At 48.7% G+C, this 18936-nt stretch overlaps 1 protein-coding gene across 1 annotated transcript in view; it reads right to left on the bottom strand.

Moving 5' to 3' along the window:
- Nucleotides 1–18936, bottom strand: part of LOC147727569 (E3 ISG15--protein ligase HERC5-like) — a 479269-nt gene that overhangs the window by 374130 nt on the left and 86203 nt on the right. Inside the window, exon 6 of the mRNA XM_086963137.1 lies at nt 7372–7502. Within this exon, the coding sequence (XP_086819263.1) occupies nt 7372–7502 (131 nt within the window). The remainder of the gene's footprint in view (nt 1–7371; nt 7503–18936) is intronic.

The raw sequence follows: 18936 nt of genomic DNA, 5'->3' as shown, positions 1-18936 counted from the left end.
CATTTTGACAGCCTTGCACTCTTGAAATTGCATGAGCAATTTGCGAGTACCTACTGGTACTCGCAAATTGCTCATGCAATCTCCACTTATTCCTATGGGCCTACAGCATTCCTTAATTGTGAGTAGCAATTAGCGAGTAGCAATTAAGGAATGTTTAGGAATCGCTATTTTATTAGCGATTCCTACATGCATAGGCTTTTGCTATTCCTAAATAGCGATTCCTTAAAAATCGCTATTTAGGAATAGCAAAAGGCTACGTTGATGCATTTGCCAGTATATATTGTATTTCGATCACCAAAACCCTTTTAATTTGAGCACTCTAAGGATCACACATCAAAAAAGTGATTGGCCTTCAGTATGCTCTGGTAGTGACGTACTGTATGTAACAGGCACATTTTCACAATTGGACAGTTCACTGCCGGGAAGAGCGGAGAGTAACAGTTTGGAGTGATGTGGGGGATAAAGGAGGTGCTGTACTTGGATAAATGACCCTAACACTATACTCACAGCCACGAAGGCTAAGTGTGGTCGACAACAAATCTATCATCTTTTAAAAAAGATCATATGTAGAATCACTTCTCAACAGTTTCCATTTGGCAACCATTTCACCCAAGAGTAACTTTCACCATCAATCTATGTCCTGCACTTATTTGAATTCAGCATAGTTCTTAGGCCGGCTGATCATTAGTTTTCGCCTATGTCTTCGCCTACTGTCTGTAAAATGCTTCAGTGAACTACTGGCACCCACTGTAGAGATCTGTGTGAAAACTGAAGACTACAGCTTCACATCTTGCAGTGCCTACTAAACGTTGCATCCTTCCAAGGTCGATTCAGAGTTAGTTAACAATAATAATACTATTAGTGCCTGAAGATGGAACAAATCGTGAAGTGTGCCTTTGCGACTGTACTAATTATTCCTCACACTGGTGCCCTGGCATGTAGGTTTGAACTCTATAAAAGCTCTGACTAAATGAAAAAAAAAACAACAGTGTGATGAATCTGCCAGACGAGTCACAGGATCACAGTTGGCACAGCATGCCCTGAATTCATTCCAGTGGATTGGACATTATCTAAATAGTATTCCAACCATTTATTTTGGCCTTTTAAAAATCAATACAAAAATATTTTACTGGAAAAAGAGTTGGTATGGACACAACGCTCTGAAATCTTTTAACTTTTTAAATAATAATTAAACACAGTCGCGGTTCGCAATACTCGTAGAGGGGCCGTGCAGGGTGGGGGCCGGGGCAGTTGAAAATAAAAATAAAAACGTACCTGACCGGGTCCGCACCACCTCTGCTCCTGGGCCGGGATCAAGCGTTGGCGCTCTTCAACAGGAACAGCTGCGTCACTGGCAACCCCTCTCAGCCAATACTGACGCTGCTCCAGCACTGCCAGGTTTGGCTTAGCAGGGATACTCGCTACCCTGACGCCCATTAGGAGACCGAGGGTTGCGGTGTTGATCAACCCTCACTCTCCTAATGCGCAGCCGCCAGCCATAGCTAACACTTGCGCGCAAGACTGGGCTGGTCGGAAATATTATCCGACCTAAACACAACATTCACACTTGTGCTGCTGCCTGACCGCCTACCCTCTTCAGACTCTGAAGGGGGTGGGCAGTCCAGCATCAGGCTAAATTGGGCATTTCAGCGCTGTGGTGTCATCATGGTGGAATCTTAGTTCCCGGCTTCTTACAGAGCGTCCGTTTTTGCACATCGCTCCCCGCAGGGAGGCAGAGGTTATCCCGGGTCACAACATCACCCACTCCAGAGCTCCAGTGCCCTTCACAAGCCCCTAACGCCGGTCAGGAACCAGTCCTTGCAGATGTCACACTCGAAGAGGTTGACATCGTAGGGCTACCAGTGCATGGTGCGCGCGCACCTGCAACAAATCCTTGAGAGACCTACCTATATGGACACACTACAGAAATATAGCAAAATGTTGTGGGCATTGAAAAGGGCCATTCATTACAGGACTACCACACAGGCAGCTGCATAACGAAAAATACTGCATTGCGTTTAGGAGACAGGGGAAGCACCAGAAAATAGACGGCGGCCACATGGAAGTAATACTGCACCATCACTGATTAGCAGCACTGGTACCTGAGGAGGCGCGATGCCTGTTAGGCGTGATTTTGCATTTCAGTGCTGTGATGCGGATCACCACACTGAAATGGGTTAGTCTAACACCAGATGAGTGGTACTTGGCAGGGCTGAATTAGGTGGCGTAGATTGGACAAGCTGTGCAAGCAAAGGTTTTTATCTCATGGGGTATAAAGTGGACGTTTGTCTATTTTTCTTTGTAAAAATAATTTGGGCTGTTTCTTTACCTTCCGGTACATTTCTGAACAATTTGTTAAGCTAAATTGTATTGTTGCAAAGTGTGCGCATGCAGGGAAGAACGAGTGTCTGGCAGACATGTGAAAAATCATTCTTCGTCTCAGTATTAGCTTCCACACTTCTAAGCCGTAATTCCAATCCTAGAATGAGTTCCCTGTTTGCTTTAAAATAACAGTTAGTAAAACAAGTAAGTGCTTGTATAAGTAGCAAAGGTTTGTTTTAAAGGGACTTGTTTTCGTGCAAGGTATTGCTTTTCCCAGTGCAGCCACTCATACACCCAGTCACTCACACACCCATACAACCACCCATTCATACATCATACATCGATACAAGCACTCACATGTCTACTCACTCACACATACAGCCACTCATGTCTCTCTCCAATACAGCCACTCCCACACCCACTCAGTTAACCAAACACCCACTCAAACAGCCACTCACTCACCAACACAGCCACTTACACACATAATCACTTACCCGTAAAGTCACACACACAGCCACTCGGACACTAATATAGCCACTCACACACCCACTTACCCACCCATACAGCCACTCACACCCCATCCAGCTACTCACACCCCCACCTATTCACCCAAGAAACTACTCACACAACCATTCACACATCCAGTCACTCACACACCCATCCCAACACGGATACACACATTTACGCAGCCACTAACATATTATATGTTAGAAATAGTATCACTCATTGGTAGTACAAAAACTATAAAAATGTAACTTTTGTAGAAGCTTAGCATATATGTATACACTTACACTTACGGGATGATATCCTCAGTGATGCTATTTGAGATGTCACCAGTGATGTCATTGATCATTTCATGAGTGATGTAATATGTGAGGTCATAAACAGTGCATTACGGGGCGTAAAGTTATAGTTAGCTCAACTAATTATAACAGATGAATTTCATTGTGTTTTTTACAAGGAAAATCTGAGCCTAACCATAATGTCCCCGTAACCTTTGTATTTTTAGTTAATTTCTAAGGTTTGTTTAATTCTATTTCCCAACCATAACATCCCTGTAACCTTTGTTTCTCTGAGTGAACACATATATCTATATATGTATTCCATAGGCAAGCAACGTTAGGGACTCCCAGACTCTCAGGTCAGGACCTGTAGGGTGTGTCCCCACCCATATATTCCAAAAGAAAAACACTTCCTTCTCTGTCCGTGCAATAAGGCCCATCCAAGTGTGCATTTGTAATAATTATTTATTCAGGCAAATCTCTTGGCATAATGTGTTTCGACTTTACCAAGCCGTAATCAGTTTTTTTGTGTCTACCACCACTCTGTGTGTGTGTGTGTGTGTGTGTGTGTATATATGTATCTATATATACACACACACACAGAAGTGGTGGTAGCCACTCTGTAGTTCTAGTTAGGGTCAACAGAAATAGGGATTTTTGTTCCTTAACTTTACACCCATTTGATGAGTGTACACAAAACTTTGCAGACCTGTTGCACTGGTTTCATTGTCTGAGGACTGAAAGTTTCACGGCGCTTGGTCAATGGGGTGTAAAGAAAAAATGAGTGTCCCGAAATGGGCTTGAAATCCTATGCATTTTACACAGACATTTGAATTTTTCGTAGCACAAAAACGGACAAATGGATTTTGCCAAAATTTGGCAGTATTAGATATTAGGGTGTGCAGATAATGCTTTTGAGTACTGTAGGTAGAGTAAGTATTATTTCAGTTATAAGGTTTTCCAACTTAGTAGCACAATACTACTAAAAGCAGCAAGAAAGCCCCTAAAAAAATCTAGACTGCACATGTGAACTTTCAGATTTTCTACATGAACAACGGAAAGACCCATTTATGGTCACATGTTAATGAAAACCTATAAACAAATACTTAACGGATAGAATACATCTTAATCTACATACGTTTTCTCTGCATGCTCTCTGGCTCACAAAATAAAACGGTGCCAAACAAGCCAATTAAAAACCATCTTCCTTATGTATTCCTGTGCAACAAAATGGAAAAGTGATCCAGCAGTGAGGGCTGGCCTTCTAAAGTGCCATCTTGGCTTGGTTGCAATACCAATAGTCGGCAATCTTCAGCATAGATTCTTTCCCTGATGCGCTAAAACAGGAGGTGCTGGGAATTATGTTGTCCCAATCCCTAGATGTGAAGGTGAGTTCTAAGTCGGCCTCCCACTTCTTTTGAGTTGGAGACTTACTGATTTCAGTGGGTAAGTTCGGTAAGGTGTATATGTCGGCGAGCAGGTGTTTGTCAGTCGTTTTAGTGAATAACCATTATTCAAATTTAGTGAGTGGTCTACTAGGGTGCGGTTGGATTGACGGGTAGGTGACCCAGTGTTTAACCATTGCATAGTGCCATAATTCACTGTCAGACAGACAGTTGTTGTCTCGGAGCTGCAGGAAGTCAAGTGTCCCAAATTATCGTAGAGATCGCCAATGCAATTGCAGCTGGCTGTTTGCCATGCATGATAATCTGTCCCCATGAGTGCGGGTGGGAATGCAGGGTTTCCTTTAATAGGGGTGAGTTGGGAAATAGGGGAGGCCAGTTCTCTCTTCACCATCACTCTATCCCACACCCTCATGGTCGACCTGGTGATGGGGGGAGATGTATATCCCTGCTTGGTGATGCTTTTTGTGAAGTTACGGAACCTTCCATATATGAATTGTTGTTATGGCTTCGATGATGAAGTACCAAGGTTTTTCTATAAGGGTTCTGTTCCATTCGACCATGTAACTAATTTGGGCAACTAGGGAGTAGTGTGTAAGCTGACGCACCCCAAGGCCACAGTCTGCAACCGAGAGGTATGCTTGTATCCTGATCATACAGGGTTTTTTACCATCCCAATTGTATGATACTATCCTGTGCTGGAGTTTTGTTAGCACAAGCGTTGGTGGAACCAAGAGGAGTGTCTGCATTACGTAGAGGAGCTTGGGTAACAGTGGTATATTCACTCCAGCTAGTCTGCCCATCCAGGACAGACCGCCCAATTTCCAGCTCTGGCAGTTCTTGAGGGCAGTGTCTAGGAGTGAGCAATAATTACATTACACCGTCTCCCTAAGGGAGGAACATAAAGTAAGTCACAGATATCGCACCCCTTCACGGGTCCATTGGAAGGCAAAGCTTAGCTCCAGATGACCTGGTTGGTCAGTCGGGTGGCCAGGTTTAGGGTTTGGGTTTTATGAACATTGACTTTGAAGCCCAAGGCGCTTCCAAATGCCATAAGATCTTCCATGCGGGGAGGGTGGGGGTGGTCAAACATGGGGTTGGGTCAGTGAGATCATTACGTCATCAGCATATAGGGCCAGTTTATGCTCTTGAACACTAAAGGGGATACCTTTGACAAGTGTATTTGCCTGTATCCGGCCTGCCAAAGGTTCCATGTAAAGTGCAAAGAGAACAAGGGACAGAGGGCAGCCCTGCCTGATATCCCTGGAAATCGCACAGGGCTGAGACATGGTGCAGTTAACTCATACCAGTGCCCTTGAGGTAGGGTAGTTGCTCCAAACCCATGTAAGGAACCACTGTTTAAGTCCTGCCCTTTTCAGCACCAACCAGAGAAACGGCTAGTGCACCTGATCAAATGCCATTTCTGCATCAATGGACACAAGTAGTGCTGGCATGCGTGACCAGGCAGCCTTGTCCATAAGAAGGAGGAGGTGTTTGGTGTTGTCACTGCGCCTCTTTCAGGGAAGAAGCGACTTTCATCTGGGTCGATTAATACCTGCACGGGATCTTTCCTGGGTTTTGGTATGACCGTGATAAATGCCTCTTTCAGGATTGGGGGAAGTGTGCCTGAGACTTCTTTGGAGCTGTCAAGTCTGACAAGTATTTGGGCACGTTGAGGTCCAAAGAGTTTGTAAAATCCCAGGGTGAAGTCACCAGGCTCCCAAGGCCTTACCAGCTTGGAGTCTGAAAATTGTGGCTAGTACTTAGTCTACGCTGATATCCACCTCAAGCGCTAGGGCATCACCGTTGGGTAGGCGTGTAGGCAGCCCAGAGGCAAGAACCCCTGCAGTACCCCATAGTCACATCTCAGCTTCGTACAGGGTGGTATAAAATGCTCTTAGGCCCTGGTGATCTTGGAGTCCTGGCGGACTCTATTACCATCCCCTGGCTGTTTCCGCTGTATGCAGTAGAGGTAGCCAAATCCAGGTGGCAGGGTTGAATCAGGCCCCCCAGCAAGCTTCAACTTCTCAAGGCTCTGTGGCTCTCCTCGTTTCTAGTGGAGAGGGAAGCGCAGTGACCATAGCTTGCTCATGGGCCACTGACTCATGGGTGGGAGTCAGCGGACGGTTTTCTGCTGCAGGAGGCTGCCCGGAGGCTCCGAGGTGCATCCATGGCCCCCAGAAACAGGGAGGTGCTTATGGAAATCTTGCGATGTTTTATCCCCCCAGGACTGGGCCACACCAGCTGCTGATGTCGTTGGTCTGAGGAGCTTCGTGAGGAAGCTCCTAGCAGTCCGACACCTTGCCCACGCCTTTTAAATATGAGTCACTATTAATCACGGTGTTGGCTGCAGTAAGTGTTTGGGGGTCATCAGAGGAAAGGTCTTGACAAAATGAAGTAGATTAATTGCTTGCAAGGGTTTGGACAGATCAGATGGTAGCCATGCAGAAGACATATGTGAGTAGATTCCCAGTTTCTGTAATGTATGAATATTGATGAGGAGGAGGTTTGCTCACTGGTCATTGATAGCTGCAGAAAGGGATATCTAAGATTACTGACAGGAGAGAAGAGTAAGCTGAGGTAGAGGTTGTGGGTCAACATTTTGGATGTCCTTGGCACAGATGAAGGTGTCAGGGGAGTTCTCAATTTGATAGCGCATGTCTGACCACTCCTCTGATAACTATAGAGAATAAAGTAGAAGCTCCGATTTTATAAGGATTTTCTGGAACATTGTAGTGCTGATAAAATAAATGATATTATAACAATAAATGTTACTATACTGTATTTTCCATCTTTTATGCGTTGATAAAACAAAATATATCAAGTTATGAACCAACCCACACATTATTTGCATGCACACTTACCTTCCACATGCAACCTGAGAGACATGCACCTCATGTAATTCAACCACCAAACGAGGGAGGGGCTCGTTTCTTGCATATTTGTGTCCAAGCTGTCCATGCTCTCCTGCCCCAAAGGTGTAGACCAGTCCGTCCTTTGAGAAGAAATATGAAGATCTCTATGATACATTAGCGCTATTGGGAGGTTTGATGGATCAATGCAGAAATTACAAAATACAGAGATGTGAACTCATATAGAAATTAAACTTTACAATAATGGATTTATTATGTTTTATTTAACAGAAAAACATGATTAATTCCCACTCAAGAGCATTTAACTTTTGATTTATCAAGAGAATTTATGGGTTGTGACATTTCTGAAAATTCACAATTCTTCTGTTTGCACCGACATATAAGCAAACTGTTCTAGTTTGGCAACTGTTAGCTTTTGAACACATAGAACAACAAGGATATGGCTAACTAAACCCATATAAATAGAACTTATACATACAGGTCTCCACTCAGACACCTTGGGCCATATTTATTTAAGGGTAGCGTCGCTTTTGCACCACGTAACGGGATCGACGTGCAACGCAACCCTATTATGCGATCTACCAAGCCATTCAAGGCCACTTTGTTTGACCCTGAGTGGCTTGATAAATCTGGAGTAACGCAATGCAGTGCAAATCACTGCGGTATGTTACTCTGCCCCAGGGAGGCGTTTCTTGGGTGTAGCATGGATGTTCCCACACAACACCCATGGATTTTAACACATTCCGACATTTACCATTACTAGTAGACCTGGGAATGTGCCAAAATGATGCGCTTTCCCAGGTGAGGCGTTTGAAGACAAATATCTTTAGTCTGCTCGTTATTTAATCCTTCAATGTGTGAAAGCTGCCCCTTCCTGCACAAAAACAATCCTGCTAACAACGCAGTCATCACTGCACCATGGTGAAAGGCTGCCTACATTGGCGCTAGGCAGCATATTGTATGCCACTGCTGGGAAAAGGCTGGAATGTGCCATACTGTGATAAATAAGGCCCATTCCTGCCCTATCCCTGTAACGCTGAGCAGCGCAGCAAGGACTTGCTGTGGTGTGCTTTGTTACTTTTTGATAAATATGGGCCCCAACCTACATAGTACATGTCACATTTAGCACCAAGCATACCCGCACCTCCTTCAAACAGGGCAGCAGATCTACTGTAATCCATCCCAGTACACTTCTTTTAAATCTCCAAAGCATAGCTTTACACCCCCGTTCCTTGCTGAGAATTGGAGTGGTGGGGGACACACAAAATGTTTGACACGTTGAAGTGTTCTCTTCAAATGAGGATATAGGAACCAGGATGTAGTAGATAAATAGGTTTATTGTAAAGATGCCACCATTTTCACGACATTAGATTTATCGAATGCATACCATCAAATAGCACTGCATAATGACAGCAGACATTTGACTTCTTTCATAACTACTGAGGGGGCATTCAGATACAAAAGAATGCCGTTTGGGTTGGTGTCCGCCTCCTCGGTATTTCAAAGAGTCATGCATAAGTTATTTAAAGATTTAACGAATGTACTGTATTTTCAAGATGATATTTTAGTCTTTGGCAAGGATGTGAAACAACATTCGGAAATTTTACATAAGGTATTATCGATTCTTCAAGACAATGGGTTGACATAGACCAAAGAGAAATGCAAATTTAGTATGGATTCTGTTGATTATCTAGGCCATTCCATTAGCAAAAATGGTATCCCACCCTCGTCGCCAGTGAAGTGTTCTCTTCAAATGATGACACAGGAACCAGGATGTAGTAGGTAGTAGGTTTATTGTAGAGAAAAGAAATAAACCTCTAACAAGCTTGAGCCAACCGATTCATCTGGAACCCTGGAACAACTCTTAACTCCGAGTGTTCCGGGTTCCAGATAGGAATGGAAAATACCACACACGTCTCATAGTTTAGCTTATCTTTTTCTCAGAGTAGTAAAACATTCCAATAAGAAAATAAAGATAAAAAGGACCGGGGCGGGGTGCGTGTCCAAGATGGCGACAGAGTAGGACGTGCTTTCTGTCCCTCCGCCGCCGTGATTTTCCCAGCCTTGATTAGCGCCTTCCCCGAGCCTTACTGATCACCCCCAGCCCTGCCGCGACGCCGCCGGAGCCACCGTCGGAGTTCCGAAGCTTTCCACGGCTCCGGTGGTGAGGAGGTGGCCCCGCTGAAGACGCTGAGGCCTGTGGCGTGGCCGCATTGCGGAGCCGGGGACTTGCGTGCGGCGCGGCCGGAGAGGCTACGTCCGGCCGCGCAATTGAGGAGACGCCCGCCGGCGGAGGAGCCGGCCCGAAATTCCGCGAGGAGCGGCCCGGCCCCGCAGGCAATAGGAGCGCTGCGGAGCCCAAGGAGGAGCCGACGGTGAGCGAGGGAAGCCCGGTGACTGGCGGGCGCCTGCCGCACTCGAGGCCGGGAACCAGGGGCCTACGCCCGACCCGGCCGGAGTAGAAGAAGTTGCTGCCCTGATCCCTGCAGCTGAGGCTACTAGACTCTGCGGGGGACCCCCTGGGCCGGGCAGTGCTCTGCCAGTACCCTCGGACTGTGCTGGCCTTGGTGGCGGGCTGCTGGCGGTGGGCCGTGGCTCCCCGGAGGCCGCCGATCTCGCTTTTTGGCCCAAGCGATCAGGAGTGCCCTGAGAAGCAGCGGAGCACCCCTGAATAGCTCGGGGCAGAGAGGGGTGTACTGCTCTACGGCGGAGAGACCAGCAGTCCTTGCGGGGGACGAGGCCTGGGCTGCGTCCACGCCCTGGACAGACTGGGGAAGCTCCTTGGAGTGAACTCGAGCCGATAGCAGCGGAAAGCGGTGCGGAGGGATCGTCATTCGAGGAGGTGGAGGATCGTCGCAGTGGCCCCGGGCCAGCAGCGGAGCCACCTGTGGAGCAGAGGTGAGGTCGCTAGCCTCGGGGGGGGACATATTGGAGGGCGCACCCCGGTGGCAGTGGTTGTGCTGAGGGAGCTGGGCGAGTTCGGATGGCTCAACGGACTCGCAAGGACAAGTCGGGCAAGGATGGGCCTCCGAAGGGTACGCCAGCGGCGGGGTCCCCTAGCACCAGTTCGTCTCCCTGGCTGCGGGACGATGAAGCACCGGCCACCAAGGCCTTCATGCTGGAACTCTTCTCCGCCATCAAAGAGGACATCTCGGAGCTCCGGTCACAGCTTGCCTCCGATCTCAGGGAGGTTAGGAGAGATGTCGATGGCATTGGTGAAAGAGTCGCAACGTTGGAGGAACATGATCTGGGCCTAGCAGAGGATGTGCACCAGCTTCAGCAGGATGTGATCAGGCTGACGGAGCAAAACTTGGATCTTCAATCGCACGCAGAAGACCTGGAGAACCGCTCCCGCCGAAATAACATTCGCATTCGCGCGGTGCCATGGGGCGGAGAGGCGGAGGACCTGCACGGCTACGTAGAGGCACTCTTTCTACAGGTCCTGGGGGAGGATGACATTCATGAAGTTAGAATGGACAGGGTGCACAGGGTCGGTCTGCCGAGGGGCACGGGGGGCCCACCTCCGGACATATTGGTTGGCATTCATGACTTTCAACTTAAGGAGTGGATCCTTCGGAAAGCGAGAGGTATCACAGATTTGCAGTTTAGAGATCACCGCCCCCAGCTCTTCCAGGACTTGGCTGCTTCGACTCTACGAAAGAGACGCAACTTCAAACCGGTGAAATCATTCCTGCGGGAGCGTCATGTGGCATACTCTTGGGGTCATCCCTTCCGCCTCATCTTCAGGTGGCAGAACAGGCTGGTCCAGGTCCGCTCCTTGCAGGCTGCCAAAGAGCTTCTGGGCATGGACGACGCGGCCCCCTCCCCGAGGGATGGGCAATCACCAACGCGACGTAGGCGGCGTTCTTCCTCTTGGCAGAGAGTGGGGCGCCCAGGGACGCAGAATAGGCCAGATCCCTCGGTCAGCCAACAGGAGAGAAACTGAGCTGTGGCTGCTGTGGCAAGCGCAACGGTGTCGCCATCTCCAGAAAGTTCGGGGGCAGCGTGATCAAGAAGGGAAGGCTGTTTGGCGGCGGGGGGACCGCCCCCCTCCGCTTAGGTACTGTGGTCACTATGTACTTATGGGGAAGACGACCCGGTCCAGGGAAAGTGCTGGTCACTGACTTGATCCTCACCCACCGTTCCTGAGGGGTTCCTGTGAACACCCCTATGGTAGTTCTTTATTTTTCTCTTTTATTTTTTTTCTAGCCCCCTTGGGGCCTTTGCATTTGTGGGCGGGAGAGGCACTCCTGTTGAGGCTCTCCGGTCCCGTGGAGGGGGGGGGAAGCGGGGTGGGGGGGGGTTTGGGGGGAGGGGGAAGGGGAGTTGGTGGTGGCATGAGTGTGTGTGGCGATATGTTGTGGTTCCTGCGCTTTGTTCCGGGAGGGGTTGCTACTCCCCGGGAGGATGGACACGCTGTCCCGGGACCTGGCTGGATGATTGTAGTCGTGGGGTTGCATGGGAGGTGGCGCGCTGGGGAGGCGAGCGCGGTTCAAGGAGAATGGGGGGCCCGCTGGCGTGTCCTGAGAGAGGGCTGGGACTGCTGGGAGGCCAGGGCTGTTGGTTGAGGTGGTACCTACTGGTCATGGAATGGGGCGATGCTGAGCTGAGTGAGGGTTTCTATCTGTGATGCCGATTACTGTGGGTACCTGGAATTTTAAGGGGTTAAACTCCCCTCAAAAACGGCAAAAAGTGTGGAAATACATTATAGACCATAGCATGGATGTGGTGGGTCTCCAGGAGATGCATCTGGCAAGGAAGGATGAAACCCGCCTCAAGCATAGACATTACCCGCTTATAAATAGGTTCTCTGCCCTCACTAAGCACAGAGGGGTGGCCCTTATGTTCAGCTCAGCGATGCGGTTTCAACCAATGGGGGTTAGAAGCGATAAGGAGGGTAGGTGGATCTTGGTCAAGGGTATGCTCCGCGGCAAGCTATGCACTTTTCTGGTACTGTACGCACCCAATGCGGGACAGAATAGGTTCCTCCAGGATCTGCTGACTACTGTGGAGGACTTTGTTGAGGGGGCACTCTTTGTGCTAGGGGATTTCAATCTGGTGTGGGATAGTGCTCTGGACTGCTCTCGCCCTCAGAGGGCTGACGCTGGGGTCTTTTCAGCTGAGACACATAGGCGATTTGCAGACCTGGGGCTGATCGATGGGTGGCGCGCCTTGCATCCCCTTGTGAAGGACTACACCTATTATTCCCATGTCCACCATACTTATTCCCGCCTAGATTATGGATTCCTGAGCCAGTCCCTTCAGGGTTCCCTACGTGGTGCTATGATGTTCCCCCTGTCAGTCTCCGATCACAGTCTGATGACCCTCTGTGTACACTGGGCCCCAGACTCTTCGGGAACACGCAAGTGGTATTTCCCAGCCTCACTGGTTAGAGACGATACCTCCTGTAAGGCACTACGGGTAGCAATCCGAGACTTTTTTTACCTTAATCCAGTAGAGGACACCTCGATCTTTGTCACCTGGGATGCCTTTAAGCCATCGTTCAGAGGTAGTTGCTTGGCTCTCAACGCAGCCCTTAATAGACTGTGGCGAGAGGAGAGGGAAGGATTGGAGGAGGAGTTGGGCCGTTTGTAACAGTCTCATAAACAAAACCCCACCAGACAAACGCTCCGTGCGTTGACAGCAGTCCGGGGTAAGCTCAGAAACCACTATAGCAACAGAGCGGAATTCACTCTCCTTAAACTGCGACGACTCTCTTATTCGCAGGGTACCAAGATTGGGAAGCACCTAGCGCGTTAGTTGAGGGCCAAGCGAGAGAAGGACTACATCGGAGGCATCCAGGATACCGGGGGGGAACTGAAGCATCGCGACGAGGACAAGGCGGAACTCTTTGGGGAGTTTTATGCAGCACTATACTCTGGGGACGCCCTGGATCCGGGGGCCCAACGTGCCTATCTTAATGAGCTCCCGCTCCCCCGCGTCTCCCCCGAGTGGAATGAGCTGCTTGAGGCTCCCTTCACTAGGGAGGAGGTTCTGACGGCGATTAAGAATTTGAAACCCAACAAGGCACCCGGGGCGGACGGCTACACGGCACTCTTTTACCGGACCTTTGCTGCGGAGGTGTGTGATTCTCTAGTGCTCCTCTTTAACGCTATGGCAGAATCGGGTACGACCACGGGCTCCATGGCGGAGGCGGTTATCTCGATCATCCCCAAGCCGGGGAAGGATCCCACCAGATGTGCCTCATATAGGCCTATAGCCCTACTGAATATAGATGCCAAGCTATATTCGGCTATATTGGCATCCTGGTTACAGGACCTCATGCCCGCTATCATCCACCCCGACCAATCCGGTTTCATAAAGGGGCGTCAGACACACGATAACACTCGCCGAGTAGTCCACCTCATTGAGAAGGGTACTCGCTTCCGTATCCCTGCGGTCCTGGTGGGATTGAACGTGGAGAAAGCCTTTGATCGGGTGGACTGGGGGTTTCTGTTCCAGACCCTAGCGGCCTTTGTCTTCTCACCCAGATTCCTATCTATGGTGGGAGCAAATTACAGTTGCCCTCGTTCCAGGGTCTCGGTCAATGGCCACCTGTCGACCTTCTTTTCACACTCCCGTGGCACGAGACAGAGGTGCCTACTCTCTCCCCTGCTCTTCGCCCTGAGTATAGAGCCGCTGGCGATCGCGGTGCGGGAGCACCCAGACATCAGGGGCCTGCCTTTTACGGGCGAACAGCATAAAATCGCTTTATTCGCGGACGACATCCTACTGTCCCTTTCGGATCCCGCGACTTCCCTCCCTCATGTTCAGACCGAACTGGCGCGTTTTGAGGCGGTAGCGGGCTTTAAAGTCAACTACGACAAGTCTGTTATTTTAAACCTCACGCTATCCCTGGCAGAATTAGACTGCCTCCGCCCGCTGTCTCCCTTGCCATGGACCGTTTCTTCCCTTTTGTATCTAGGAGTCCACCTTACCCCCACAGTGGGGAAGCTGTATGCTGCCAATGTCCCTCCCCTGCTGGCGCGTATTCGCTCAGATCTGAGACGATGGCTACCCCTATACATCTCGTGGTTAGGGAGGATACACGCGATCAAAATGACACTCCTTCCTAAGTTGCTATATCTCTTCCAGGCGCTACCCATAGTCGTGGACGCTGACTTCTTTCGCTGTGTTAAAACTCTTATGCTCCGATTTATTTGGCAAGGTGGGCGAGCTCGCTTTTCCTTTGCCACTCTTAGGCGCCCGAGGGGAGAGCGAGGGGTTGGCCTCCCGGATGTGCTTCTCTATTACAAAGCAGCGCAGCTCAGGGTGATGGTGGAATGCTCTCAGCCTCTGTCGGAAAAACACTGGCTGCATATGGACAGGAGTGTGGCGGGACGTTCGATATGGGACTTAGCTTGGAAGCCTAAGGGGGACAGACCTAAAAATGCGTATATTAGCACTCTCACCGGCACCACCCTGAAGGTGTGGGACTCGGTCGCCGGGGACGAGAGATGGACAACTTTCCCCCCCCCTTTTACACCCATCCATTTCAACCCGGCGTTCCCTCCTGCCTTGCTTGAGGGGCCCTTTGATGAGTGGAGAAAAGGTGGTTGCTTCGCCCTTACTCATTTGTTCCATGGAGAGGCTCCGCTTACATTTGATAACTGTAGGCGGGACTATGAGGTCCTACCGTCAGAGAGATACCATCACGCCCAGTTGTTACACTGGGCACTCTCACCCGCTGTTCACGAAGCGGCCACTAGAGTGCTTACCCCCTTTGAGGCCTTCATCTCCCGGACCACTGGCATGCGGGGAGTCATCTCCTTCCTATACCGTCACCTCTTGTCCACAGCGCCCTCCCCCAGACCGCGATACATGGGCCTCTGGGAAGAATTGTTGGACAGCGGGATATCTGATATCGAGTGGTCACAATTGTGGAGAGACTTGGCAAAACATAATCATTCTATTGAACTTCGTGAGGCCCATTTTAAGACTATGATGGACTGGTATCTCACCCCCGCTAAACTTCATCGCGTGTTTCCCAGCACTTCTGACAGATGCTGGCGGGGCTGTGGCATGTTAGGTGACTTTCGCCACATCTGGTGGGATTGCCCCGCTATCCGCCCCTACTGGGAGGAAATTCTTTCCCACATTAAGGACATCCTGGGCTACCCCATGGCTGACTCAATGGCACATTACTAAGACTCCGAGACCCTTTGCTGGAACATCAAACCCGGGCGGATAAGAAAATCCTTTGGTTGTGCATTGGGGCGGCGAAGACCACCCTAGCGGCTGCATGGAAAAAGAAGGGGGCCCCAGCAATCTCTCTGTGGTATGCTAGATTGTCGAGATTATTAAGCATGGAACGCATGGCTGAGGTTTTTCTAGGCGATTTCAAGAATTTTGCCTTTCGTTGGGGGTCCGCTGGTTCGGTTCCTATCTAGGGGATTACCATCTGCAGTATACCCGCCTACGTTGCGGAGCCTACATCTCTTCCAAGTATTAATGCTGGTGCAAGGTTGAGTGTGAATGCGAAGGACGCCACCACCGGGAGGGGGGGTGGGGGTGGGAGAGGGAAGTTTCTAGTTATTGTTTGGTTGGGACATTTCTGCCATGCCTGTGGCGGGAGGCACTCAGCAGTTCATCCAAGAGGACTTATGCCGGTTGCAGTGCTTCGCAACTAAAGTGACCCTATGGACTCATGATTATTAACCCCTTGGATGCTCATGACAAGGTCAGCTCGTCATGAAACACGGTTGAGCTGTGCTTATGACGAGTTGACCTTGTCATGAACAGTGCTAATAATGAATCTGCAGCGCAGGACAGGAAAACCCCCTAGCAGCCAAGGTGTTAACTGGTACGCACCTCTGGGCAACAGCTATGGTGGCTGTTTAACTTAAGAGCCCTAGTGGCCCCGATGGAGGGGTTGCCCATAATTTTCAGTTCCTCCCGCCTGCTTTGTTTAACCCCCTGCGAGGGATGTTGTGCGAGATTGTCGCAAGATTTTTTTTCAGTTTTTTCTTCCAATAAAATACATCTTTGACAAAAAAAAAAGGACCGTGGCATCTGAACTCAGTCAAGTTTTCCTCTCAGTAGTTGTGAAGAGCTCCCTAAGGCTGATTTCAACTGTCCCAGGCCACCATAACTCTCAATAAATGAAGGCGAATGACATCTGAGATATGTGGCTCACTAGCATGCTTGCAGTCAGCTATCATCTATCCTGGTAATCCTTGACCCTCACTATTTTGGTGAGATGGTACTTTTGCACAGCAAAAGCAGGCAGCAAAAAGGAGAGGGGCTTGCAGTGCCGTCACACTTAAAAATACAGCCAATCAATTGATGGGGCCAATTTTAACCCCTTATCTGAAAGTTATCCAGGCTTAGCTACTCCCTTCTATCTGCTATGGCGGCGAGGCACTACGTGGGAGAGACTCCAAGAACCTGGATACAATCCAGAGAAAAGCCTATAAAATAATGTTTTTGCTCCCGTCCTACACATCGCCTGCCCAACTTAGGGTTGAATTTGGATTGCAAAAACAAGTTCTTGCTAGACAAGGAGCTTATATCATTTGCTGCCACAAACTTCGCTCGGCTACTACCAACACTCTAAATTCGTTGCTATGGGAAGATATTCAAAGCTGGGACATATCTCAGGCAAGATTTTACCTGAAGGCAGCCCTGAGGGCCACCAATATAACTGCGATCTGGAACATGCAACTTGGGCACAACCCTTTTAAAAAAACTAGTTTGGAAAACCGTCAAATCTCTATCCTTACTAGAGGATAAGGTCACATTCGCCAAAAGATACCATGCATGGATGACATTAAACTTGTATAAATCGCTGACACCACAATCATACTTCAGTCAGGGTTATCCTAAGGCCACAAAAGGGACGTTTTTGAAACACATACTAGGGGTTTTGCCTAGCAGAGAGCATCTTCCACCATGGCTCAGGAGCAACGGCCACGAAGTTTGTCCGTTTTGCAACATAGATAAGGGCGCCATACTTCACATGACCTGTCTTTGCGAAGAGCTACGGCCAGCCTGCCAACAGCTCTTAAAGGACCAGTTCAAGCAGCTAGGGACTCGCGCTAGAAGGCAAGCGGTGCTCGCCTGCCTGAATCCTTCGAATACGATACTGAACTGCAGATATGTTAAGTTCCTTGCAATGATCGAGGAAAAACTGTCAAAAAAACCAAAAACTTTTGATCATTGACATAGGCAACAAGTAGGCCGTCAACAGGACTCAAGGGAATATGCTGCCCCGCCTTAAGATAAATGCTCCTGGACAATCAGACTGGGTCCTTTAGTGTATGCTTTTTAATGATGATTATAATGAATACATTTTTATGATATTTTAAAACCTTTTTTGTAAAACGTTTTGCACTGGTTTTAACTAACTATGCATAATAAACTATCTATCGATCTATCTATCATTATTTTGGTGGTAGAAGAGGAGGTGTATCTCAAGGCCTGGACAATGTTCAGGTCTACCTAGTTTCTAGCTTGAGCGCTCGGGAAAAGTGTGACTTCTAGTAGCCACAGTGTGACCTTGCGCAAAATAAATACATGAAAGTTGGAAAATTCCTCCTTAACAAAGGGTTCCAGTTAGGGTAAAAAGCTACAAAGGGCTTACAAAAATCTCCTTAGCAGTTTTTGATTGAAGATGACTCAATGCAGGTGTAGATAAGCAAGGCACAAAAATCACCCTGAACCAGCACAGATCTTTCAAAAGTGTAAATTCAGGCAGCAGGCAACAATTATTGGAAACACCACCATCTTGGGAAGTGTTATATATATATATATGGATAAGCACTCCTACATTTTCCAAGATACAGCATCCTTCAGGTGTGAGAAGAATCCCACATTTGATATCCTTCTTCCACTGCGGGCCTCAACTCCCTCCCTGATCAGCAAGTCTCACAGCATTCCTAGGGTTGACTGTGACCATGGATATATCAAGATGGCCTGGGTGACAAAGGGAGACAAGCAATCCTGTTTTCTGAGATATGCTACCTGACCAAGAACTAGGTGCAGAACTCAGGGACTTGCTACTGTCTCATAACTGCCCACCACTGATTTTAGTCCTGCAAATATAGTAAAGTGATGAAAGAAACCATCAATAGATCTCAGTCACTGGGGAGCGCTTTGTGCTCAAGCACAGATCATCGGTTTTCGACAACTATGGCATGCCATGCTGGTAGTTCCTGGCATGGATGTAACAGTGCGCGTGACCCTTTGCTTTGTTGCAGTTACAGACACGGGATCACAATTGCAGATATGGCAAACAGGCAGCACTGTTAAATTATTAGAATCCCTTCAAATACTCTTTCCCTGCACTTGATGAAAGGCGTACAAATCTTTCACTCATTCAGCAACGCTAGAAGGATCATTAAAACTGTTTGACAGTTCATACTCATGGTCGCAAGTTAGGTGAGAAGGGGCAGGCATAATTGCCCTGGAACTTGGGCAAGGAACGGAGGGTCAAAATAATGTATTGGCCAATCTCCTCCCTTCTGCCACGTCAAGGCTGGGAGCAAATAGCATCCTCCACTTTAGGCAAGAACAAAATGGGAAAAAAATGCAAGGTGCATCTCCACCCCTTCCAGG

This window comes from Lissotriton vulgaris, chromosome 3_1 (genome assembly GCF_964263255.1).
Source record: "Lissotriton vulgaris chromosome 3_1, aLisVul1.2, whole genome shotgun sequence".
In the NCBI taxonomy this organism is placed as follows: Eukaryota; Metazoa; Chordata; class Amphibia; order Caudata; family Salamandridae; genus Lissotriton; species Lissotriton vulgaris.
The sequence above is the reverse complement of the archived record's forward strand: the minus strand, read 5'-3'. Positions and strand labels throughout refer to the sequence as shown.